The 27,752-nt window shown below is 40.2% G+C and overlaps 1 protein-coding gene across 7 annotated transcripts in view; it reads right to left on the minus strand.

The window, feature by feature from the left end:
- Positions 1-14,247: 14,247 nt before the first annotated feature.
- eif4g1.S (eukaryotic translation initiation factor 4 gamma, 1 S homeolog) overlaps positions 14,248-27,752 on the minus strand; it is a 43,671-nt gene continuing 30,166 nt past the window's right edge. For 6 of the 7 annotated variants that reach the window (XM_018264558.2, XM_018264556.2, XM_018264553.2 and 3 more), the window contains 17 exons: positions 26,711-26,908; positions 25,886-26,032; positions 25,511-25,747; positions 25,294-25,398; positions 24,850-25,104; positions 24,647-24,746; positions 24,036-24,135; positions 20,090-20,337; positions 19,474-19,598; positions 19,222-19,394; positions 17,847-17,972; positions 17,544-17,625; positions 17,348-17,446; positions 16,346-16,480; positions 16,162-16,243; positions 15,936-16,076; positions 14,248-15,760 (listed from right to left, as the gene is read on the minus strand). In XM_018264558.2, coding sequence (XP_018120047.1) covers positions 15,582-15,760; positions 15,936-16,076; positions 16,162-16,243; positions 16,346-16,480; positions 17,348-17,446; positions 17,544-17,625; positions 17,847-17,972; positions 19,222-19,394; positions 19,474-19,598; positions 20,090-20,337; positions 24,036-24,135; positions 24,647-24,746; positions 24,850-25,104; positions 25,294-25,398; positions 25,511-25,747; positions 25,886-26,032; positions 26,711-26,908 — 2,532 coding nt within the window. In that variant the 3' untranslated portion in view covers positions 14,248-15,581. 7 annotated transcript variants of the gene reach the window in all.

A 27,752-nucleotide genomic window follows, 5' to 3' on the forward strand; every position in this document is an offset into this window, starting at 1 on the left:
CACTACCCAAGACTACCTGCATTACCGGTGCCTTTGGCCCGAATGGAAGCTGTGTCACTGCTGGGTGGAAGTGATGTCACTCCAGAGGTAGATCAAACATGTCAGGGGGGGGTGAGGGGAATGCAAACTTGCAATGGACCCTGGGCCTACTGCTAGGTCAGGGGACTGGGCACTGTCCAAAACCTGATCACTTTGTGGGAACCCAACAAGATGCAGGACTCTACTGCAGTGTCTGTCTCCTCTTTATGCACCTTCAAGTAGCCAAAAAGAGACCTGCCTCTTCACTTCTCTTGCCTTGTGATTATTTTAATAAGCAGTGGTGCCCATCCAGTGCACAATGTTCTTTATTGCGTAAAATAGAAGTGTTCTTCCATTGTTTCTTTGTACTGCAGTATATTGTAAATTTCTCCCAAAATACAGACAGCAGGATTCTAGAGAAGCTCAGCTTTATTTGCTAGTACAGGTATGGGACTTCCTATTCAGAATGCTCGGGACATGAGGTTTTCCGGATAAGGGATCTTTCTGTATTTTGTAAGTCTACTAGAAAATCATGTAAACATTAAATATTCCCAATAGGCTGGTTTTGCATCCAATAAGGATTCATTATATACCTGTATTAGTTTGGATCAAGTATAAGGTACTGTTTTATTATTACAGAGAAAAAGAGTAATTTTTAAAAATGTGAATTATTTGCTTATAATGAAGTCTATGGGAGACGGCCTTTCCGTAATTCTGAGCTTTCTGGATATCGGGTTTCTGGATAATGGATCACATACCTATATCTTGATTACATTTGACCACTATAAAATTATTTGTGGACCATATCATGTGAAGAAAATTGATTTCTGGAGCATTGCATCTAGCCCATTTAACATCTGTTCCACAGCCCATAGCTTTAATATTATTGGGGTTACATACAATTAATAATGGATTTTTAAAGTTAATTTGTCTATCCCTAGCAGAGATGAGAAAGTTATAATATTTTTCTGTAGCTTTTTCCCAGTCCTTCAGTATGTGATTTACACTTTTGTGAACATTCATTTTCCTTCTAAGGTTGGGGGCAAATGGGTAGTACTTCACAACACATCACATTAGGCAGGCACCAGTCCGGAACTTCCAACGAAAGTAGATCCCAAGAGCCAAAAATATATATAAAATATAATACTTTATTTTACATCACATCTATAAAAGAAGAGTAACGCCTGGCGCGTTTCGTGTCACAAGGACACTTAATCATAGGAAAATCATAGCCTATGATTAAGTGTCCTTGTGATACGAAACGCGTCAGGCGTTACTCTTCTTTTATAGATGTGATGTAAAATAAAGTCTTATATTTTATATATATTTTTGGCTCTTGGAATCTACTTTCGTTGGAAGTTCCGGACTGGTGCCTGCCTAATGTGATGTGTTGTGAAGTACTCCCCTATGCTGAAGGTCTGGGGCATGTGCACCCGGACCCAACTGGGAAAGCGGTAAGCTTATCCTAATGATACATTAAGCCTTATGCCTCTCGTGAATTTTTCTGGATTTTCTGCAAATGGGTAGATAATCTCCCCCCAAAATGCTTTCCCACCGGCAAGAATACGAATCGCCGGCAGGATGGCATACAAATCGATTCGGATTTCCAAGATCGCCCAAAGTTTCAACTTACCTCTTCATAAAAAGCAATCAAATTTGTCTGACATGACCTATCCTTTATAAAGACATGCTGATTGCTGCTCATAATGCCATTCACTAGGACAAGATTTTGAATGCGATCCATTAACAAGCCTTCAAATATTGTTAAACATACTGGTCTATAATTGCCAGGCTGTAATTCCCCTTTTATATTATATACCTTTTATAACATTGGAATGACATCAGATTTCCTCCAAACCATAGGTACCATAACAGATTAAAGCATATTTTAGCAAAATCAGATAGGGGCTAGCCTAAAACTGAGCTAAGCTCAGCAAGTCCAGTTGTTTTTTGAATTACTTATATTAGATATACCATGACCTGGATGAATGAAAATCTTCAGAGTCATATTGACAAATCTGTTGCTTTTGAAGAGCTGTGGACCAGCCCTCCTACATATACATCCCCTACTTCCCCTCTTGACTGTAACAAACCTGCCTCCCTCATTAGCCTCTACTGCCCCTTCTCCACCTCCCTCACATTCTGGCTTTCAGGAGGAAGTCGTTCAGGTTGGGTGTTACCTAACCTGATAGTCCGAACAGCAATGCCACAACTGATTTCCGTTTTTTGTGAATGCAAATTTAAGGAAATGGTGATGGGGGGGGGGGCAAATTGTTATTGAAGATATGCATCCTTGATGTCCATCAACATCATTAGCTGCCCCTGTTCCATTACTAGAATCACTGATCTCAGTGTCTCCATTTTGAACCAGGCTGACCTGATGAACTTATTCAGGCATTTGAGATCCAATACTGATCTGAAGGAGTCATCCTTCTTCAGCACTATAAACAGGTGAGAGTAAAACCGAGAGAATCTCTCCTGATGTAGAACTGGTATGACCAGCTTGCTCCATTTTGGTGATACAGTCCAAAAAGGCAATCACCTTGGTGGAACTGGACGGGACCTTGGACATGAGAATTTTTCTGGAGGAAATGGATGAAAAATCCAAGTGGTAACCTTCGGAGATGATTTTGTTGACCCAGGCGTTCAAAGACTGGTGGGCCCATCTATTCAACCGCTTCAAAAATCTTCAAAACAGAAATTTGCTCCAACTGCGCATGTGCCCCCACGCTGGTCTTATTTTGAAGATTTCTGAAGAGATAGGGGTCTATGTAGGGGGTAGGGTTTTTTTAACTTTAGGGTTGAATTCTCTGTCTGTTAGATTTATCAGTAGGTATCTGCCTTCAGGGTCTTTATGCATAGATACAATCTGGTATGCTAGAGATTTGTTGAAAAGGATGGCATCTTTAAATATAATGTTAGTCTCCTGTCAGGGCGTCTCTTGTAGAAAGACAATATCTGGTTTGCTTTTTGTTTAGATTGGATTTGTTGATAAGGTGTTGAGTGAGAAATTTTCTTTCTTTAGATTAGACCCCCGGTCCCAAATGAGCTGGGGTCTTTGTTAGTAAAGATGTGTACCTTTTTATAGAAAGTAGCGAGCCGTTCACTATGCATCACTATGGTTGCCTGTGTTCTAATTTTGAGAACATGTGTATTAACATTAGAAACATTAACAATATAAAAAACCTGTTAAATTGTCTTGCATCACATTTTTCTTTTGCTAACTTCTAGAGGGTTGTGATCAAGTAACTGAAGATTTATTCTGGTCCCCAGGCAGCACCACAAGAGAGATGGCCCCTCCTCGTAGGACAAGAAACAAGAACAAAACACCCTCCCCTCCTGCTATCCCCTGTGTTATTGTTTCCTTTCCTGCAAGGATCAGGTATGGTTTTTTTTCCGGGAGTCCAGCGAGATTCCTGATTATGGGCAGGCCAGGTGTCTCTTCCACCGCTCACTCCTAGCTGTGGGTTCACGGTGTAGCCTGGCTCTCCTGAGCCCGGTATGCAGGCACCAGCAGATCCAAAAGATGTGCGCTCTGTAAAGCCAGGCTTCCTCGAGATTTTCCTAAAAGGATTTGTCCGGATTGTTTCAAGGAGAATTTTCAACAAGAAGTGCCTTAATCTATGACTGAGTTCATGTCCTGGTTCAAGTCTAATATACAACAGACTTTTGATACATTTAAAGCGTCCGCTCAATCTCAACCACAGGCAAGTACTTTGGCGGCTAGCCAAGTGTAGGCGCCAGATATACATGAAGTACTGATGGACTCGTGATGATGAGATAAGAGAGGATGCTTATGTGTTTTCAGTAGAAAATATTTATCATCTGGTTAAAGCTGTCAGATCTTCAATGGATCTAAAAGATGAAGATAAACCACTCTCCAAATAGGATATGATGTTTATGGGTCGCAATCTTGCAAGAGGAGATTTTATGGCAACACTCGATCTTCAGGACGCTTACCTCCATATTCCGATTTGGGAGGGACATCAACAGTTCCTGAGAATTGCTATCAGAGATCAGCAGAGGGAAGTCTTGATCAGGCAGGCCATGTCAGCCCTGGAAGTAATGATGTCAACCATAGGACCGGTACTGTGGGCCAGACTGCAGAGAGCTTATTCAGAGAGCGATATTGAGAGTTTGGGATGGCACAGAGAGCACTCTGGACAATCCCATGATGCTACCTCCTCATGTGAGACACTCGTTCACTGCTGGAAAGGCAGTCTGGGATACATACAGTATCTCCTCCACTTCCGATGATAACCAGAGTGCTGTGGAAGATCAGACTGGAGAAAGCCAGAGTCATCATGGTGGTTCCATAATGGCCTAGGAGAGCTTGGTTTTCTCTCCTCCTGGAAATGGCAGAGGAGGATCCGATATTCTTGGGCTCCAACAGAACTCTGCTTCACCAGGGACCAGTACACCATCGGGACCTCAGCATACTGGCTCTGTCAGCATGGCTCCTGAACGGCAGTCGCTAACTCAACAGGGATTGTCAAAAGTTATTTCTGTTATGGTTCACAGCAGGAAAGCAGGAACTAAGATCTATTCTAGAGTTTGGAAAAGGTTTTCCTTCTGGTGCGGAGATCACTCTATTAATCCGCATATTGCCTCTGTGATGGATTTCATATGGGATTGAAGCCGGCTACTCTTAAGGTTCAAGTGGCAGTCTTAAGAGCAGTGAAAAGCGTTTCTCTGGGTGAAAAACATCTTGTCAATCAGTTCATTAAAGCAACAATTAGATTGAAACCAACTGTTAAATATATTTTCTCCACCTTGGGATTTGAACCTTCAGTTCTATCTGAAGACCCTTTTGAGCCAATTTCTTCAATTCATATTAAGCTGCTATAAAGACTGTAATATTGGCGGCCTTCACTTTGGCTAGAAGGTGGGTGAAATACAAAGTCTTTCTATTGAGGATCCTTATGTTCAGATATTTCCTGATCAGGTGGTGATCAGACTTCCACCTACTTTTGTTCCTAAAGTAGCTTCTACCTTTCATTCTTCTCCAGAAATTCTGCTTCCTTCCTTTTATCCGCATCCAGTGGGGGAAAAGCAACGCAAGCTTCGCATGCTAGATATCAGATGATGCTTGGTCTTCTACTTGTCTAAGTCGGCACAGTTCAGGAGATCGAATAAACCCTTCCTTAATTTTTTAAGCCTGTCTAAAGGATAAGCTGCTTCAAAGCCTACGATTTCAAGGTGGCTTAAGCAATTCTCCTCCCGCCAGAATTAAAACACATTCTACAAGAGCAGTAGCTACTACATGGACTCAGAGAGCGGAAGCATCCTCAGAAACAAATTTGTAAAGCTGCAACGTGGACTTTGATGCATACGTTTTCCAAGCATTACATGCTGGATGTATATTCTTCAAGGGAAGCTGCTTTTGGTCAGAAAGTATTACAGGCGGACTGTGTTCCTTCCCCTTGATCTTTTCAAAATCTCTTGTGGTGCTGCCTGGGGACCTGAGGAAAGATTAGAATTTCTTACCTGTAAATTGTCTTTTCTTCAGGTCCCCTCAGGCAGCACCATTTATCCCTCCCCTTGAATAAATTTTGTGTAAAGCAGTCTGTTTGTCTCTTGTTCTTGTTAACTAAAGGTGGCCATACACGGGCAGATTAAAGCTGCCGATATCGGTCCTTTAGACCGATTCGGCAGCTTATCTGCCCATGTGTGGGGGCTCCCGAAAGGTCCAACCGATCGATATCAAGCCAAAAATCGGCCAGATATCGATCAGTCAAGTTTGATTTTTCGTATGATTCAGGACTGCATCGGCTAGTTGATGTGGTCCTGCGACACGTCGGAGCCCATTCGTAGTATCTTATTCTGATCGTTCGGCCCCAGGGCCGAACATTTGGATTCATCCGAATAAGATATTAGTGGGCATATCGGGTCAAGATCCGCTCGTTTGTCAACCTTGCCAAACGAGCGGATCTTATAGTGAATGGCCACCTTAACACAGGGGATAGCAGGAGGGGAGGGTGTTTTGTTCTTGTTCCCTGTCCTAGGAGGAGGGGCCATCTCTCTTGTGGTGCTGCCTGAGGGGACCTGAAGAAAAGCCAATTTACAGGTATGAAATTCTAATCTTTTCATACCTGTATGTTAACAAGAAACACAGTAATAAAACCTTTATCGTGTCGCCTATTAGTAGCATAGTTATTTATGCTCTCAAGTGAAGTAAACCTATGCGCAAGCCATACCTTTCAGTTGGTATTAATTGAAAGCTACCATTATTCAATTCCAAAGTGTGCTTTAGCCTTTTGCGGCTTTTCAAAGGTTAGGATCTGTCCCTTGTGGGTCACTCTTAGATTCCCTGGGTATTGAAATGAAAACCTTATCTTGTGCTCGAATCAGTATTTGCATACAGATGAGAACTCTCTTCTCCTCTGAGTTAGAAGGGGAGAAATCTTGGAAAAAAAAACAGGCCAGTTGACCAATAATTCCCTTTTTTTGTATGCTTGTAGCATTTGTTCCTTTTCAACATGATTAAGGAATTTAACAAGCACTGGTCTGGGTCTGTTGCCATTGTTTTGCCTCTCTGGGCCCACCCTATGTGCCCTTTTAATGTTGTAATCCATAGTTTTAAGATATGGTGTGTCTTATGCTCAGCCACTGTAGTATCGTCTGTTGTGATAAGAGTCTAGACTCTAAGTCCATTGAGTCCCAGGATTCTTCTGGTAGGGGCGAATCTGGTTTGGCTATCCTGTCTTTGGATTTGCCCATTTTTGTGCATACAGGGGTAGCGAGGTATTTTTCCATGTAGAGGATTGAACTTCCAAGGGAAATAAATGTGTTGCCCATGTGGTTTTTCATGCAGGAGGGAAAAACAGTTATTAGGAGAACTATGTACGCTTTGGTATTGGAGTATTTGTACCCGGCTGTGGTAACACAATGGCAAACAGTTACATTGTTACATTTGATACAAACAGTAGAAATAAAAAAAAAAAGGGGGGATGGGGTTAGTTGTTATGTGTGAGCACTGGTGCCTAAGTACCAAGGCTTAGTTTGGCTTATCCTGGGTTAATACAAGTGGTACCACCCTTTGATGTGAAGGGAAGGATTTAGTAAAGGGATTGTCACGATTTTTATGTTTTTTTTCTAAATTACACTGCAAATAATTCACTCTACCATATAAAATTTAATTCCTGAACCAGCAAGTGTATTTCAGGTCATTTTGCCTGGTCATGTGCTTTCAGAAAGAGCCAGCACTTGGATGGAAGTGCTTTCTGGCAGGCTGTTGTTTCTCCTACTCAATGTAACTGAGTGTGTCTCAGTGGGACCTGGATTTTACTGATAAATTCGCCAGACATTAATTTGCGGCTAATTTCAGCGTTTCCCTACAAGCAAATTAAGAAACTGCAGCGACAATAAGATGGAAAAAAATCGACTGCGTCAAAAAAAAGTTGTTGCGCATCAAACCAGCTGTGCACATAATTGACCTGCATCAAAAATATTTGGACGCTCGAATGCATTTGGACCAGTCGCGTCGAAAATGGACGGACGTCAAAATAATTTTGACTTTAATGCGTTTCGACAATTTTTTGCCATTTCGCGAATTTTGAAACAGCACAGATTCGCTTACTACTATCACTACTATTGAGTGCTGTTTTAGATCTACCAGGCAGCTATTATCTTGTACACTCTTCAAATATGAATTACTGTATCCCTCAAAAAACCAAAGTTTATCGAGGGGGAGATAACAGAAAGTTTTATATAGTGTAGTATTTATAAATTGAAATTCAGATCTCACCCTTAGTAATTATTTATAACTTTAAAACAACAGTGCATTTGTTCACCACTTTTTTTTTTCTTCACCACTTTTTACTTTCTCCGTGAGAAGTTATTTAACAAAACAATCTGTGATTGAATACAATACACTTAAAACAGTAAAATCATAAAATCCCCACTAATCACATTAGCTCTATGATCATAAGGTGCTGTGTGCAGTGATTCCCACAGTGTGAGCTGCATAACTAGGGAGGTGATGGAATAGCAACCGACCTCTAGAATCCTAGTGCCGCGTTCACATTTTGTTGCTGGGGGTTAGTGTGTGGCATCAATTAGCCTTTTTGTTGCAGTATCAATGAAGTTTGTGGTTGCAACAATCAGGTGGCCCAGATGTTGCTCTTATATGAGGGTATGTGCCAGTTTTGCGGGTCCCAAGGTGTCTGCTGCATCAGCTTTAGTCTATGTCTGCTGGCATGCAGTAAAAGGGCTGTGGTGCTACGTAGTCCTGAGATGCAGAAGGTTATTAGTCTATGGGAAGTGCTCAAGATTACAGTTTGAAAATAGCACCCATGTAATAGGAGCTTGTGACTGTATAGTATGTGAAATTAGTTATTAGACTGTCTGTAGCCAAGTCACTCACGTGTGAGGATGTTTCATCTGCAGGGTTGGGATGGGTGCATTGTCAATGAGTAGTGAACATCCTCGTGTCCTTTGCATATCTGGCCTTATGCCACAATAATGCGGGTTGTGTAGTACCTTCTGGGGTCCCCCCGACTCAGCTCATTGATTGCGGTTTGTGGCAAATGCCCACGGATAAGCACTCCTCTGTGACCTGAGGAACAGAGCCGCTTGATGTGCACCCACTCCCCATCGCTACCTCTTGACTCATGGCCGATTTCCAATGTTTGGTGAGCTCAGGTGATGGGATGCAGACGACAGTCCCCTGAGCCTGGGCGTCTCAACCACAAGCCAGAGTCAGGATAAAATGTTATCAGGCAGGATCTGTGCGTCAAACCTCTCTAACCGTTCTGTCTGTCAGGGGTCTGTAGGTCCAAGCACAGGTATTATGACTTGTCTGAGCAGACAGGAATAAGGTTTGGTGGTTGGTAGTTACCACCAGCGTTTGGGGCCTGTTCACATAAACCTTGTGTGCGGGACTCCGGGATGTAAGTTGTGGAGGGAGCCATTACCCTCTTACCTACATTTCTATCCCCAGCAAGGTTAGCTGCGTCCCCTCTTGTTGTATCGGCACTAGTAATTAGTTTGTCTGCCGTTATAATTCAGGGTTTTAGGGGAGAGTGTGGGGAGTTCAGTATAATGATGTCCCTTGAGAAAGAATGCCCACCAGAAGTCCCCCCAAGTCTTCATTTTTAATATTTAGTTAGTTGCTTTTTCTTCTGCCACTTTACAGCTTTCAAATTGACAACTCTTGCTTTGTAGGGCTAGAATATTAAAGGTGATCACAAAAATGAAAATTTTATATAATCTTGGCATACGGAAATACAAAACTTTCTAAATACAATCAATATTCTGCATTGTTTCTGAAACAATCAAGTTTATCTTCACTATTCCTCTCTCAGCATATGTTTCTCTTCATTCTGTCTTCATGCAGCAGTTGGGTGTCGGATATTCATTGACAGAGCCAATATATCTTATAAGGGGCTCCTTTTGCCTAAAAGATGTATTAGTTACATTTTGTACTGGACTCAGTTGCGTGAGCTCTAATACATCTGCTAGGAAAGAAGCCCCCTTATAAGATCTATTGGATCTAACTGTCAATGAATATCTGACACCCAACTGCTGCATGAAGAGAAACAGATGCTGAGAGTGATAGTGAACATAAACTTGATTATTTTAGAAACGATGCAGAATATTTAATTGACTGTATTTATAAAGTTTGCTTCAGTATAATAAATCTTATATTAATTTTCACAATAGTTCCCCTTTAATATTTTATTTCTGCCGAGTCCCCTGCTATTCATTTCAGTCTCTCAATGAATCATAGTAAAAATTCAGTCTTCACTGGCTAACATTTGTACTAGAGCTAATTTCAGTAACTTGGTATTTTCGGAAAAAAAAGGCATCCATCCCTTTTTAGAAACAAATGTATTAACAGAATAGCCTTGGGGAGAGTGTTCAGCAAGTTCACAGTTCTTACTATAAAAAACCTTTTTAACCTCAAACTGGATGCCTTTGTGTTTGCTGGAAAGACCTACTGGTAAATAAAGCAGAGAGTTTATTGTATGGTCTGCTTGTATATTTACAGTTACCATATCTCCCCTTAAAGGGAGTCATGGGAAAAGGTTTTTTTGTTACAAAATGCTTTGGTTAATAGTGCTGCTAAAGCACAATCCTACATTGAAATGCATTTTTCAAAAGAGAAAAACTGTTTTTTTTATATTTATTTTTGAAATCTGACATTGGGCTAGATATCTTAGTTTCCCAAGTACCAAGTCATGTGAATTGTGCTGATAAACTTCATTCTTTACTTCTGCGCTACAAGTTGGAGATCAACCCCCCCGCAGCCCAGGAACAATGGGTAACCGCTCTCTGCTAAAAAAAATACTAACATACACAACCTAGAGGTAGACATAGGACTTTCGCCATTTTATTAAAGGGGCTGTTCACCTTCCAAACACTTTTTTCAATTCAGTTTTTACTGTAGATTGTTCCCCAGAAATAAAGACTTTTTTCAATTACTTTCCATAATTAATTTTTTACGTTTTTTCCAAAATCTAAGTTTAAAGTTGAATGTTCATGTCTCTATTGTTTGAGTCTGTCAGCTCAGTAATTCAGGTGCAGACTCTAAATTGTTACAATTTTGCAACATTGAGTTGATACATTTCTCAGCAGCATCTTTGGAGTATTAGCAACTTGTATCAGTTCTAACAGCTGCCTTTAATGAAACCCAGAGATTCTGCTCAGCAGGGACAAAGATAAGAAATGTATCAACTAAATGTATCAATTTAGAACAGTTTACAGAATCACCGACCCCCCTCCCAGAGCTGCTTTAGAAGGAGAGAAATGACACTTTACACTTCAATATTAGAAAAAACGGTCACACACATAAAAAAGAAAGTCATTGAAAAAGTCGTTATTTCTGGTGATCTACCTGAAACCAACTAGTTGTTGGAAGGTGAACAACCCCTTTAATAACCGGTTTGCTGGTATAAATTGGGCCCTAGCAACAGGATAGCAGCTGTAACTGCAAAGCCGCAAATTGTCAAACTAGAGATTTAATACTTTTTGGGCTAGTCTCGGTGCGTATTCCTTTTGTACCCAGTGTCCTTTAACTAGGGACACTTACAGCTCAACATGCTGGAGCGGCATGTAGACCCTTGGCCAGGCCCTGCCTGCTTCGTGTTAGGACATTTAACATGCTCAATGGTTATATAGCTAATCTTGGTTGAAAAAACCCCAAAGTCCATCAAGTTCAATAGCTACAAATGAAACCCAGTCCGCATACATACACACACTCCCACCAACCCCTCCACATACTCACAAACTTTATATACCAATATCTAATATCTATAATTAATATAGCCTCACTATAGCCTTGGATATTATGCTTGTCCAAGAAATCAACCAAGTCTTTCTTAAACCCATTAACAGAATCCGCTATCACAACATCACCCTGCAGTGCATTCCACATCACTGTAAAGAACCACCTGTTGCTTCAAATTAAAGAAACTTTCAACTAGTCTAGTGCTGTCCAACATGCGGCCCTCTGGCCCCCCCCTTCTGTGGGCAGCCTCAAAAAAGTCTGCCTGCTTACTTTGTGCAAACTTTAGTCAGTATAGAGATTAAATGACCTCTGCATTGTGTAATCCTCAAATTCAGAAGGTAAGCTCCTGCACTTTTCACAACTCATACCCAGACTGTACGTGACTACATTGTTCACACCCCAGACAGCACTGTGTCACTCTTCATTTTAGAGTCCATGTGCCATACTCTGCCTGCCCAATGCTCCGTGTGCCATACAGTGTCTGCCCTATGCTCCCTGTGTTTGCCATAGTCTGTTTGCCCTATGCTGCCTGTGTGATCCATACTCTGACTGCCCTAAGCTGCCTGTGTGTGCCGTACTCTGCCTGCCCAATGCTCCGTGTGCCATACAGTGTCTGCCCTATGCTCCGAGTGTGCCATACTCTGACTGCCCTATGCTCCGTGTGCCATACTCTGCCTGCCCTATGCTGCCTGTGTGTGCGCCATACTCTGTCTGAGGGATGTGAGCATTTAAAAATAAATGTTAGGGGGCCCCAAAGGTGTGCTGGGGGGGGTCATTTGCAGTGTTATCCACAGGGGGAGGAGGAGGTATATGGATTTGAGGTTATGTTTTAATGACATAAGGGTTTCAAATAAGAGTGATGAATGATATTCCTGTAGTGAGCACCAACCATTTGGCTTTTTGGTGCGCTACCACCATTACTGTGGAGTTGGTCTTAAAAGTTCTTGTGGTTACATAGGTGTGGTTTAAAACAAGAGTGGTCCATACTGGCTTACATTATTGGTCCTCCAACACGTAGGCCACATAAATAATTTTTTTCCATTTTAAGGAAAAAAATCTCTCCCACTATCAGTTCTACAATGCCCTATAATTGTAAAGAGTAATCCTGTCCCCTCGCAAGCATCTTTTTTCCCAAAGAGAACAAAACCAACCATGACAAGCTACATTCATATATTAATATACTAGCAACTAGATTAAAGAACTCCAAACGCCCAATGTAGCCCCCACTACAGTTGAATAAAACTGCTCAAATTGTACAGCTTACTTAAAGGACAAGGAAAGTCTAAAATATAATAAGGCTAGAAATTCTGTATTTTGTATACTAAACATAAACTTACTACAGCACAAGCCTAATCAAATGATTTATGCTTTCAAAGTTTGCCACAGGGGGTTGCCATCTTGTAACTTTGTTAAACATCTTTGCAAGAACAAGACTTTGCACATGCTCAGTGTGGTCTGTGCTGCTTAGGGATCGTCATAAATTATCACAACAGCACAAGTCAAATAATATCTGCCAGAAGCCGATACAGCAAGACTGATTAATAACCAGAATATACAGACTGCACTGGGCTCTGTGTTGTCATGTGATCTAATGTGGATTTTATAGTTTTTGCATTGTTTAATACAAACTTTCTCGTACTCTGAAGAACCAGTGACTGCAGCAAAATAATCCTCCGAATAGAATCCCAGTTTATATCTGTTTAAAGGGATACTGTCATGGGAAAAAAAATTTTTTTCAAAATGAATCAGTTAATAGTGCTGCTCCAGCAGAATTCTGCACTGAAATCCATTTCTCAAAAGAGCAAACAGGTTTTTTATATTCAATTTTGAAATCTGACATGGGGCTAGACATTTTGTCAATTTCCCAGCTGCCCCATGTCATGTGACTTGTGCTCTGATAAACTTCAATCACTCTTTACTGCTGTACTGCAAGTTAGAGTGATATCACCCCCTCCCTTCCCCCCCCCAGCAGCCAAATAAAAGAACAAGGGGAAGGTAACCAGATAACAGCTCCCTAACACAAGATAACAGCTGCCTGGTAGATCTAAGAACAACACTCAATAGTAAAAACCCATGTCTTACTGAGACACATTCAGTTACATTGAGAAGGAAAAACAGCAGCCTGCCAGAAAGCATTTCTCTCCTGAAGCGCAGGCACAAGTCACATGACATGGGGCAGCTGGGAAATTGACAAAATGTCTAGCCCCATGTCAGATTTCAAAATTGATTATAAAAAAATCTGTTTGCTGTTTTGAGAAATGGATTTCAGTGCAGAATTCTGCTGGAGCAGCACTATTAACTGATTCATTTTGAAAAAAATTTTTTTCCCCATGACAGTATCCCTTTAAATATGGATCCATGATCTTTGTCCCTGTAGCTGGCATTGGAAACATTAAAGCGGATGTAAAGGCAAAAATAAAATCCAATACAAATCTCTACACAGTCGCCAACTGCTCTACAGGGAAACAAAATAGTTTGGAGTTCTCAAAAGCTGGGAAGGCGGGGGGCTCCCCTGCTTTTCAAAAGTATGATTGTTTCCCTGCACAGCAGTTAGGGACCGTCTGACAATGCCTATCCACAGCAGTAAATGAAGGGAGAATTTCATGCATGCATATAGTCAGGTTTCTTGGTACACATTTTTTAATCAAAGTATATTGGAGATAAGATTTTTTTTTTCCATTAAATAAAGTAAAAGATTTTATTTTTTTGCCTTTACATGCCCATTAAAATCCTTTTGCATGGATTAAACATAACAGCAACATTTTCTTACTAACAACCCTGATGCAATATCATTAATTCCCCTGAAAAGAATAAACCCCATCAGCTCCCCTCGAGTAGGGCAACTGTAGCACTTAGCATCTTAATCCTGCCAATAAGCTTGTAAGAGTCTGCCATAAGTATATGCCATATGGGCACAAATCACGTTAGGCTCGACTGTGGACATGTTATATAATTAAAATACACTTTAAAAACAAAAACTTATACTCTTTCCCTGTTAGTTTAAAGTTTTTGAGAATGCATGTCCTGTTTATTTTTATTAGCCGGAGTATAACAAGGAGAAAAGATAGTAAAAACAGTGAACAGCGGCAGATTTGTATTTCTTCAACATGGCATAAAGAAAAAAAAATTGCAAAACTACTACTTTATTTCTGATGAACTGGCTGATCATCCCTTTGGCCTTTGGAATGCATATTATGGGACAGATGCAGTGCATGTACATGTAAAGCAAGGTGACACTGCAATTTTTTTTTTTTGCAACAGCAAAAATAAAGATAGCACAATTTATGTAATGTTCTCATTTATTTCCAGTTTCTGTGAAAAGAGTTTTTTGCAGCAAATCTGTAGTTCAGAATCATTAAATACTTAATAAAGAAAGCAAAATGTATTTACAAATTGAATTCAATCCTTTGTTTGTTTCATAATTACAAGAACCTCCATATGGGGAGGGGAAATAACCAAAAGGTTTTGCTTTCTCTATAAATACAGAATTTGCATGGGTTTAGGGGTGCATCTCCAACACATGGTGATCTTAACATAATAAAATTAAGTCCTTTTCATTCCCCCTGGAACAGGGGATATATATAAAACAAAACAAAAAAAATATCAGCAGTTGGTAGAGTACACACCAATGTGGATTGTTTTCGATCTGTTAGGAATTCATTAGATTACTAATTTGCATATAAAAAGCAAACAATGAATTTCAGCCACCTTCCTGAACTCCGTGTGGGCAGGAGATCAGAAACACAAGGTTCAAAAATGGCACCTGTTGCCATCTTTCAACCTAAAACAATTTGCAATAATTATATATATTTATATATAATATATATATATTTATATCTATATTTCAGGCATCAAGAACAGAAGGGAAGAACAGATGCACCATCCCACTGAAGCATGTGGTCTCCAATCTGCTCTTAAAAAAAAAAAAAATCACATCAGCAAGCGTAAGAGAAGTCTGCCTGTGCCCTGTTGTGTGACAACACAGAGGGAAGAAGGGCACAGCTTTCCATCCCTCTTTCAGCAGTCCCAAAATGTATCAAGTACTCATTTTATTAAAGTGAACCCCAAAGAAACTGCAAGAAACCTTTACAGTGTGCACAGCTGGCTCTGCCAAATCTCTGTACCAGGATTCCTACCAACTTTTGATTTTACTCCAGGCTCGGTCAACATTACAGCCAGATTCAATCTTTCCTCCAATGCAGGATCATGGGTAATTGTATTCTCTGAAGTCAGTCAGTTAGAGCTTGGGTGGTGTGATAACAGCAAGAGAAAAAAATGGAAGCCCAGAGGAAAACAGAAAAAGGATAACAGGCATGGCTTCTAGCCTACACTGTTAATTATCGGACTCATCCTCTGCTTCCCGAAGCCATGTAAAGAAGGCAGTGACAGATTTCAGAGCAACACCTTTTCCTTGCTGTTCAGCTGGGTCTTTACTGGACTCCCATTTGTAGAATGGTTCTTCTTTTATCACATCCTCATCATATAGAGCATCAAAAAACATTCGCAGGAGATCTGAGAGAAGAGACAGAAAGCTTGTTTATATGGAACTTTCACAATTTGAGAATGATCATTAAAACAATGATGTCAATTTGAATATACATTTTAACATGCACAGGCAAGAGGGTACAGGAAAGAGTGTGCAGCAATAGTAGAGGCTGGCTTATATCACACCAAGCTTACTACTTACTTGGGGGCTGGTCAAGCTTCACAACAAGTGCCTGTAGAGCATAGAGAGCCTGCAGTTCCTTGGCCTCGTCACTTAAATATTTTTGGAGAAGTTTGGCTCTAGCATGGATAATATTAACATCCACCCGACAAGGATTCTCAGCTGAAAAAGACCAGACAGCTTTATTAAAAAAAAAAAAATAATAATAATGGCTGGCTGTTTGCTTTAGCAGAGTGGTATTACTCACAAATAATAGCAGAGTGGCACACAGTACTCATCAGAGTTCGAACAAAGGTATTGGATGAGGTTTGCTGGTCATTGAAGTTTGCCTGAAAATAACAAAATCTATTAAAGCTAAAAGCTAAGATACTAACATCTAACAGGACACGACAAGCCAAATATGTAGTTCTGCAACACTCCTTCCTACATACTTCAATCCAGTCAAATATCTTCTGATCACTGCTGTTCTCGTTCAAAAGCTTTGTCAAAGTTGTATCAAGTTCAGCAGGGGAGAGGTCCTTTATACAGGGTGTTTCAGTCTCATTTCCTGTTGTGTACTCAAGTTCCTACAGGGGGAAAAAAAGCAGCAGTTTAGAACTTGGAGTACTTAGAACAGATAAATGCAAATACAGAACAAAAAGGCAGAGGTCTTAAAAAGATACTAGAATGCTTTTTATGGTTTTGTTTGTATTACTAGGTTACAGTGTGTGTGAAGTGCAAATAGTTCATCCAAACGTGTACATTTTTTAGATTTAATTAAGGGGCATGGGCAGCCATGTGAGTTCATCACACAGTCCTGTCCATGTAGAACCACAAGCACAGCTGCCACCCTAGATATTACATTTTTCTATAATGTCCTATATGACCTGGACCTTGGATGACAAACAAGAAGTGGAAATATCACATTCCCCAGTCAACAAAGCACCCAAAGTTAGGTTGGGGGCAAAGCATCCCCCTGCCATTGCCCTTAAAGTCACTGGGAAAATAAAATAGGGCAATTTTGCCCACTTGTCAAATTGCTAAAACACATGAGGATTGCTCCACAGTTATTACCCCAAAGCAGAGCAGTGGTAACAGCATAGAAACTTGGAGCTCCTGTCATGGAGAGCAGGTATATAGTTACCTGCCATTTGTTCCTTGCATTGGCTGAACAGACTTGCCTGTTACGGTTTGCTATGTTAGTTGAGTTGCAACTGCGGAATCACTTATTTTAATGAAACTAAAGGATTATGCTTAGCATAGCAAACTAGAAATATGTAATGATTAAACCCCCCCCCCCCCACAAAAAAAAGCTATTCCATGGAGATATGAGGCAGTGGTTAAAACAAAGCCTTAACTATTTGGTATATTTTGGTGCATTCAACAAACCAACCGGTATAAATGGAAATTTGCAAGAAAGTTCAAAAGAATATTTCAGGATACATATTTTATACCTTTTCAGTGATAAACTTATTAATATCCTGGTCCTTGGACAAGAATTCCTTCCAGCTTAACCCAGATTCTTTCCATAGGGCTCCAGCCTTCTTATGACTCTGATTTGAAGAAACATATGTGTTAATGAATCAGTGTTAACAAATATTTAGGTAACAAGTCAGTGAACAACAGTATACCAACCAGGAATATACTCACCATGCCTTTGCACAATAACCCAAGGATTTCTGCCAGAAGGATTCCAGCTTTGCCAATGACTACTAATGGTTTGGTCAGCTCTCTAAGAGTGGATGCACAAAAGTGTCAGATCAAGGAAGTGAAATTCTAATTTTCTTCTTTGTCCAAGGAAATAATGAAACTCCCTGAACCAGCTTTCTTGATTTCTAGTTATTAGTACTAAAGATTTCTCCATACAGACTTCTAATACCGTCTACTTCCTTTGTCCACAGATACTCCTCAAAGTCATTGCACAAAACATCAATTACTAGAGACTAATATTACCTGAACAGCTCCCCCATCAGAATTCCTCCCTCTAGAAGCACAGGGGTGATGATCTCCGCTAGATACAGCCAGATGTGGGGAATGTCTATTTCCATGTCTTCTGCTACTTCAAGAACCTCAAGGACCCTAAGAAAAAAAAGAATTGCAACAGAGAGATCAGAACAACCTCTGCAAGCTTTATTAAATCCCATATTTGCTAGCAACCCTGCTTTAATCTGCTGCAGCAACATTTTTTTATAATATAACACCAGACTCAAATTTATTTTTTCCCTCTCTCCATCACAAAAGAAACTGCCAGCAAAATCAAATGTATATGGCAGACAGTTAAGTCACAGATTGCCAAGACGCTATGCTGCTGGGTTCAATGCTATTGTACAGGGTTCATGTTAGTTCACACTCAGAGGTAATTAAGTCTTAAAAATTCAACTGCTATTAGAATTAGCTCACTGCAAGCAAAAAGGGACTAGTTCTATTTATACTCTGACTGCAACTACCATACTTCTTTCTACTACAAAACAAACCAAAGTCTCCAAAAAACAACACTGTCACCTCAAACATCACAAGCTAAATACAATAAACCAGAAAAGCTCCAAGGTATAAAGTCCACTGCCATGGAGCTTTCATACCAGAGCTAAAGCAAGTGTAGGTATGAGAAATTTAGGAAACCACATTCATATTACAGACAGACCCCTGTAGGCAGCAGAGTGCATAATGGATTTTACAGGGTGCCTAATTTTGTCTTCTGCAAAGCTTTAGTAATTTAGAGCATATTAAACATTGTATTCCCATGTGTTAATCAGCACCTCTTTTAATTAAAGTCAGTTTTAGATTCTTGTTGAGCTACACACGGGTATTTGAGAAATGGAGTGTGCCTGAGGTTTATTTAATACCAAATTAAAGAAATAAGAGAATGTTTTTGACAATCGCATTGGAGAAGTCTAATGACAATTCAATGTCTGTCACTGAGCATCCCCTGAACTGCATTGACTGCACGTTCCACAACATCTGATCTAGTGCCCTATTGATCGGACAAGTTAAATATTTGCATGTGCGCGCTAATAATTCAATAGAATTATAGAGTCTTTGTACATGGGTGCAAACTAGATATCTCAAGCACAATAAAATGTCAACCTTTGAAACCCACAGATCAAAACATATTTAATATAGAAACTGCTTCCTAAAACATGGTGTAATGGAAAAAAAAAATTACTTCTGATCTGATAAAAGGCCCCCAAGCATTTTGTGAAACTTTTCTAGTGGCGTGAATCTTGAGACCGCATGTACAAACCAAATACATTGGAATAATGAATGAATTATCTTACATCTTAGCTCTTCCTAGATACCAGTCTAGAGGAGAACCCGATTGAACACATACCCTTTGTAATATTGCTCCTTGGGCAGAGTTCCTGCCTTCACCAGTTGGTACAAAAGTAGCCCCATATGCTCCCGGGCAATAGTGCTTCTCTCTAGTGTTGACTCAATCCCATTCCGCACAAAGATAAATAGCAGTGTTTGACTATTGAGCTCCACTACACACTGGAGAGCTTCCTGCAGAACAAAGTGTTTGTTATAAAATGATGGGAACAATTTAGAATAGGAAAGGAATAAAAATAGACGGCTGTCTTACCTTCATATCATTAATGTGCAAATATTCCTCTATGATGGCTTTGGATTTCTTCTCTAGCTCATCCTCAGACATAGAGGGTTTTGATGAGGCAACTGTTGCTGTTGGTGCTGGAATCTCTCTCTTTGCTGCAAGATAATTATAAAATAATGAAAGGCAGCAGAATAAAATGTGGGCCAGTGACACAAATGCAGCCTCAATACCCGAAGTGAAATACTAAAAAGGGGAAGCTATGGTAATGTGCCTCTGATATAACTGTCAATGGCACACAAAGTGTTTCCTTTGCCAGCGTAGATACCCCAGTGGAGTAAATTCCAATCTGTTCCCATATGACCCCCTCGTATGGTCACAGCATCAGACTGTCAGCACACACACACGGGAGGGGTGAAAAATGCGGTTTAGTTAGGAAATTTTTAAATTAGGATGCTGTCATTTCCTGGGCCTGATTTCATGGTTATACTGCTGCTTTTTTTAACAGAATAGCAGTATCATGCCCTTAAAAGACTCCATGGGGTGATTTTCATCACTAAAGCAATGGTACAGTTAAACTGGAAGTCTAAAGAACAACAAATAAAGCAGCATCAGATGCAATAACAAATGAGTTCAAAAGTTCACTTACTACTTTCTTTGCTGCGATCCCTCTGCTCTGTCATACTTGCCACCTTCCTTACAGCCTCCTGTGGTATATGGGCCTCTCTTTCTCGGCTACGATCCTCCGTTTCTTTGCTATAGCTCCTCTTTGTGATGAGAGGGCGTGCTCGATCTGACCTGTCAGATCTGTCAAACAGTTCTCCCTTATCAAATCTTTCGCCTCTTTCAAATCTGTCTCCACGGTCTTTGTCAGAACGTTCCCGACTAGAGCTTCCCCTACGAAAAACAAGAATAGCTTACTATAGATGACTCGCAGTGCACTAAGCTGTGTAATTTATGATGTACACAAATTGTCAAAGCTATTCATAGAAGGGACAAAAAAAGTAAAGCCAGCAATTCACTTATCTTTGGTGGGAAAGCATTTACAGGAGAGGAGATTTATCACTGGTGATTAATCTCCTTGTGCGCCATCAGCCTTAAAGTGGCCATACACGGGCCGATAAAAGCTGCCGATAGACCGAGTTGGCAGCTTATTGGCCCGTGTATGGGGGCCCCTAAAAATCCCGTTGCATCTGTTGGTTGATATGGTCCCGCAATCCGACCGCCCATTCCCTAGGATCCGATTGTTGGGCCATAGGGCCCACGATCGGATCAGCCCGATATTGCCCACCTCAAGGTGGGCATATCGGAGAGAGATCCGCTCATTTAGCGACATTGCCAAACGAGCGGATCTCTCCGTGTATGGTCACCTTTACCCTGCTGGTCTCCAATATCCCCCAGAGAAAATAATCTTAAAGGGACAGTTTACTTTTCAACATTGGTTGAATAAATAGGGATTCTGCAAAGAAAAAAAAATGTAGCTGGGAGGAAGGGATTAATTTATTTATATACAGACAAGGACTGCCAATTTGTTTGACTTTGCTCTTTGGGATCAAGAAGTGGCTTCACATTTTTTTATTTTTGTAAAAGGATACGGTCATGATTTTTATGGTGCAGTTTTTATTTCTAAATTATACTGTTAACATTGCAAATAATTCACTCTACCAAATAAAATTTTATTCCTGAGCCAACAAGTTTATTTTCAAGTTGCACAATTGGTGTGTAGGCAGCCATCACAGGCCATTTTGCTGGTTATGTGCTTTCAGAAAGAGCCAGCACTTCAGGATGAAACGGTTTTCAGGCAAGCTATTGTTTCTCCTACTCATGGTAACGCAAAGAGTCATAGTGGGACTTGGATTTTTACTATCGAGTGCTATTTTCACATGTGCCAATGAGCTGTAATATTGTGTCAGGGAGCTGCTATCTGGTTACCTTCCCACTGTTCTATTGTTAGGCTGCTGTAGGGGAAAGGGAAGGTGTGAGATCACTCCAACTAACAGTACAGCAGTAAAGACTGGGGCACCTGGGAAACTGACAAAATATCTAGCCACATGTCTGATTTCAAAATTAAATATAAAAAATCTCTTGAAAAACAGATTTCAGTGCAGAACTCTGCTGGAGTAGCACTATTAACTGATGCATTTTGAAAAAAAACAAATGTTTCCCTTTACCCCCTAAATGCTGCCATTTAGTGTAGGAAACAAGAACCATACATATTTCATAATTAAAACTGGCAAAAAAGTATGCTCAACTCAAAGCCTATTCATTGATCCAATGTTGAAAAAACACTGGTTTGTACAATATACCAAAAGTGTGCTGTAATATTATAAGTGCATCCATGACACACAATATTAACCTAAGCTTCACAGGCCAAAACAGAAAGCAAAGCAGAGTGCAGGCCATTGTATTATAAAGAGCAAAAGAGTGCAGCTTACATCGGATAAGTGCAATTTGATCAAAAGGTGATCTATTAAACCAAAGATTACACAGCACTATGCAAGGTTTCTATGGCTTATATAAAGGGTCTGTAATGTATTGCATGTTATTTTAGTTAAGAGCAAAGAGCAGTGGCCCCAAAGCAGGTGCTTAAATTTTAATTCCTGGCTTGGATTTGGTTGCATAAAAACCAGGTTTACTGCCAAACAGAGCCTCCAGTAGACTACCAGTACACACAGAAGCTACCAAAAGGCAAATTACAGCCCATAGCTGGCAGCCCATCACTTTTGCATGCTTATTGTTGCTCTACAGGTTTTTTTAAATTTGAATGTGGCTTATGGTTACAACAAGGTTGGGGACCCCTGACATACAACAATGTGTCATATTAAATGTGGACACAATTTAATATTTTAAATTATTCTCTTATCAGTTCCCGTCAGGCACAAGCCCACAAAGCAGAGTAAACACCACAAGTAGAAGAGATATCTAGTAATGATTCAGATTCTACCAGCTTACAAACCATGCACCATTATACACTATTAATCACTACCAAATTTTTACATCTGCACTATAATACTGCTGTGTTCAAAATAATAGCAGTGTGAAAAGTGAATAAAGCTCAATCCTTATAATAACTTTTATTTTCATACATGCAAATGCATTGGGAACACTAAACATTTTATTTCAAATGTGTGTGTTATTCCTTTAAAGAAAGTGAAGAAAATGGAATTATAGACTATTTAAAAAAATAAAAAATGCAATGTCTGCATTCTTCTTTACAAACTCGAACATACGGAATAAACTGAAAAATGTTTCAAGGTTTTGCTTTCCTTGAATCACTGAATATTTATTTCGTTGTATAACCACGGTTTCTGAGAACTGATACACATCTGTGTTGCACGGAGTCAACTAACTTTTGGCACCTGTTATATTCCACGATTCTTCTGCATTTCCTGGTTTTGCCTCATTAACAGCATTTTTGATGTTGCCCCACAAGTTTTCTATTGGATTAAGTCAATCTTGTTGGTCTGGAACCAAGATTTTGATCGTTTACTGGTGTGTTTGGGGTCTTGTCTTGTTGTAACAACTATTTCAAGGGCATTTCCTATTCAACATAAGGCAACATGACCTCTCCTTTATTTTTATGTATTGAAACTGATCCATGATCCCTGGTATGTGATAAACAGGCCCAACACCATAGCATAAGAAACCTACTCATTTCATGATGCTTTTGTCACCATGCTTCACAGTCTTCACAGTGTACTGTGGCTTGAATTCAGTGTTTGGGGGTTGTCTGGGGCCACTAGACCCAAAAGGAAAAGCCTTGCTTTATCAGTCCACAAAATGTTGCACCATTTCTCTTAGGCCAGTCAACATGGTCTTTGGCAAATTGTAAGTTCTTCAGCAAGTCTTATTTTTTTCTTCCAACAATTGCACTTTGCAGGGGCTTCTAAATCTTGGCTTCACATAGGTGTCTTCTAATTATAACTACTCACAGGTAACTTAAGACCTTCTTTGATCTTCCTCAAGCCGATTAGCAGAGTCTTTGCCATTTTGGCTATTCTATTCATTCAAATTGTAGTTTTCCATTTTCTTCCGCCTCTCTCAGGTTTCAGTTGCCATTTCAAAGCATGTGAAATAATTTTAGCCGAGGAGCCTATCATTTTCTGCACTCCTTTATAGGTGTTCTTCTCCAATCAACTTTAATCGAAGTATGCTGTTCTTTTGAACAATGTCCGGAACGACCCATTTCACTCATATTTTCAGAGAGAAATGCATTCACAACATTTGCTGCCTTCCTTCCTTTAACAAGGGCCTTAATTGACATCTGTTTTTTTCACAGAATGAAGGACCTCACTAATTGAACTGCAACACTTCTATTTGGTACAAGCTGTTATTTTGAGCATGCCTCAATGAATGATTCAATTACACAGAATCAGCAGCTTGCATGTCATGACTGTTGGATCTGTGTTTTCTATCACTCTACAACACCAACTAGTAAATTATTTGCCATGAAGAAATATAATTTTTACCAAAATTAATGATTGATCAGGTTAGTAATGTCAGACTGCTATTCTTAACACAAAGTATATGCATATAAAAGATATATTTTTTAATATATTTAACTTTATCAAGAATACACTGCAGAAAGTCCTTACCGGTGCAAAGGTCTTCTAGCATCTTGACTTTCAGCTGCTGACTGTTGTAAGGCAGAAAACCGATTCAAGGTGCTCGTGGCTGGTCGACTAGATTCTGGAGCTGCATTTTAAGAAGACATGATTATTTGCTACTCATACTTCCATACCTAGGACTATGAAGGATAAAATGCCAATAATTATTAAAATTGTCCTAACGCGTTTCATATCACTAGATACGTAATCACTATGATTACGTATCCAGTGATACAAAGCGCGTTAGGACGATTGACTTAATACAATGGAATAAAGCTTCTCCTTTTACCTCACCGGCTGGCTGCAGGAGTACGTGCACTTTCTTTGATGTAATTATCGCCTCAAGCTATGGGTTCGGGGCACAGCACCCGGGCCAACGACCGGATTTGGTGAGTGAGCTTAGACTTTAAAGCACATTGTGTTCGTTTGAATTGAGTGTTTGAAGTGTCCGACCTGGGGTTTCTACACCCAGGTCACTTCTCCCCTTGGGTGAGCTATAGTTCAGCAAATGTATAGTTTTGTGCTTTAAATAATGTTTTCATCAAATTTTTAGAAGGACTAGAGCCAGCTTAATTGTCTTCCCCTTAAAATGCCAATACCTGTTTCTGCTGGTTTGGTTCCAGTTCCTCCACTACTTCCTTTACCCCAACTCAGACGTCCCCCTGGGGCAAGCAATTGATTTGAATCAATAGCACCAAGCTGTGAAATGAACAAAATGTTATAAATACTCAGTGACTCTACTCAGAGTCTTGGCAGTTATTTAACCTACGAAGCTATTGCACAACATTTCTAATGATCTCACCTTTGTTATTTTTGTGATCCTACTGGTGTCAATTGGACGGCTGCTCTTACTAATAGGCACGGTATTCCAGCCATCATCTGCAGGCTGGTTACCACGGCTTCCAGTAGGTCGTCCTTGGGGCTCTCGTCGCTTGTCTGGTTTGGACATTAATTGCTGCACCTTAACCTGCTCCCTCTGCTTTTCCATTTCTGCTTCTTTATGAATCTGATCTATGGTTTTAGGTCCCTGGTCTGCACGACGAGGCACCCAATTACACTGCAAGGCAGAACAAAAAGAAAAGGTGAATCAGCAATAAGTGGAGGGAATAGTGTTTAGCAGTGTGCCATCTAGGTATAGCAGCTTGGTTGAAATTAAGTAGTTATTTATTCATCCTATGTGACCGGGATATATGGAAACATATTGAGCTATAGTGAGATTTTTGCAAAAACAGAATGTGGGACTTACCAGCCGCAAATCAATTACATCCTGCAGCATGAATCTAATCCGTGAAGATGTCTTTCGCTCCTTAATAATTTTATCCATCTGGTTGAAGTACTGGTCCATACGTGGCTGCAAAGGAACAAGTTATAAAAAGAAAGAATGAGATGGTGTAGCAAAAAGGTGATACTGCAAATAATAGATAGACGAAACAATGGAATTAAAAGGGAAGTGTTATGCTGACCTTTGCTCTCTCAAAATCCAGGTCCTTGCCAATGGTGGAGAGCAATCGGCAAAGGCACTCCAAAGATTCCTCATCATGATTTTTTAAAAGCTTCACCACACAATCATGCATTATAGCTTCAGTCAGCATTTTTAACTTAAACAGTTCCCCAATAAACTTGATGTTCCCCAATGAACGACGTCTAGCACTGTCACGGGCTTCAGTCAGTTCCTCTGTCAAACGTGCTTTTTCCTCAGGCTGTAGACAAGTAAGGATTGATGTGAGAATAAAAAACAACATATGGTTACATATGGGAGCATCTACTCCAGATTAGTATAGCATGGGGGAAAAATCTTCATAACAAGGAAAATGCGAAGAAAAAAAAATTATATTTACCGAAGCAGCAGCTTCCAATTCTTTTTGTTTCTTCTCAAACACTTCATCATCATCCTTATCCTTCTCAAACTCTTTCTGGCACCGATTCAGTAACAACTTGCGGAAGTTGACTGTAACACCTGGCTTGTCAGTGGTTGAAACTTTAAGCTATATAACAAAAAGTGAATATGAGCGTAGATACAAGATTGCAGGCACATGCATAAAAAGTGTTTCCATAAAATACAATAAGTAATCAACCTGCTGGTGATAAAGCAAAGTAACAGACAGTACAGCAAAGCCCCTGTTCAGATTGATTTAGATTCACAGAGCTTACGCAGAACATACTTTTCGTTTCTGTTTTAATCATAATAATCAAATCTATGTTTTTTATTTCTATAGCTAAACAGGCCAAACAATGAAACCGAAGCTACATACTTGGTCATTAGATACCAGTGCAGAGAAAACCCTTCTACACAATGGACTTGTGTCCAGAAAACAGTCACAACAGAGGGTGAAGGGAGAGGAGTATATAACTTTGCAAGGACTAAAAAAACGTTGGGTAGCTTCATACTCCCTGATTAAAGATAACAAAAAGATTGATTTTTCAGAATTAAAATATACAAATTATGCTTAGCACAAGTCTTATTCATTGAGCTCATATTGAACAAGGGGATATACTGCTCATTTAAAGAAAGAGCATACAGGCAAATCATTTGATGGGTTTCTGCAACAAATGCCAAGTTTTCTGCTCAGATGTTGTAGTATGCTGTACCAGGTGACTGTGGCGCTTTCACTAAGGTACACATTAACCTATATGATCATGGCTTTCATTCCAGTAAGTCTTACCCCCATAAGGCATCGACACATGTTGGCATATGCTACAGAGAAACTGGGTTCTGAAATGGCTTTTTCAAATATTAGGTCAATGACACCCTTAAGACGATCTTCAGTATCAATGGCCAGGTCAGTGACTTGCTTCATCAGCTGCTGGAACATCTGGGGTGTCAGCTTATTCAAGATACTGCGCACCCTCCGAAATAATTCCTAAGAAACCAAAGAAATAAGAATTTAAGGTTAACAAGACAACGTCTAGGCAAAAATTTAATTCACAAATAACACTGATGTGAGAAGAACAGAAATTAAATAAGCACGGAACAGCAGTTTAATCACAAAATACTACTGTTTAATGAAGGGATGTCCAAAGTCTAGTCTGTGGGCCAATTGCGGCCCATTTTCAAATTTACAATGGACCGCAGCCTTGAACAAGGAATCGATCATTCATGGGCAGGCCTACTTGGGGAAAGGCCGCCTTGGCCCAGGCCTACCACATGCTCAGCTCTGACTGTTTAAAAACTGTGGCATTGGCACCCAACTAGCCAGTCCGACCCAGGATCCGGTACTTTTTTTGCTCCTGAAAATGGGAGTAAAGAGCAGTGCCCTCTATCTTCTTCCCATGGAGGCTGCGCGCAGTGACGTAATCGCACGTTAGCGTGTTGCGAGTGACGTTAGGATGTCACTGGATAACGGGATTTTTTGATACTCACCGTTAAATCCGTTTCTCTATAGTCGATAGGGGGGACACAGGGACTCTAGGGGTTAGGGCAATTAGAACTAATTTTTGAGAGGGCGTGTCCAGGACTCAGGTTTAACCCCACACTGCCATAATCCCTCAATTTGTACCAAAGAGACTGCTGAAGACAGGGATTATTAAAACATAAACTTTCAGAACTAGCAATTCAGGAGAACCTTTCCTATGGACCAACGTGGTCAATTTTCGCACAGGATCGGGAAGCCCTGTGTCCCCCTATCGACTATAGAGAAACGGATTTAAAGGTGAGTGTCAAAAAATCCCGTTTTCTCTGTGGTCTCAGGGGGACACGGACTCTAG

This window comes from Xenopus laevis, chromosome 5S (assembly GCF_017654675.1).
Source record: "Xenopus laevis strain J_2021 chromosome 5S, Xenopus_laevis_v10.1, whole genome shotgun sequence".
Taxonomy (NCBI): domain Eukaryota; kingdom Metazoa; phylum Chordata; class Amphibia; order Anura; family Pipidae; genus Xenopus; species Xenopus laevis.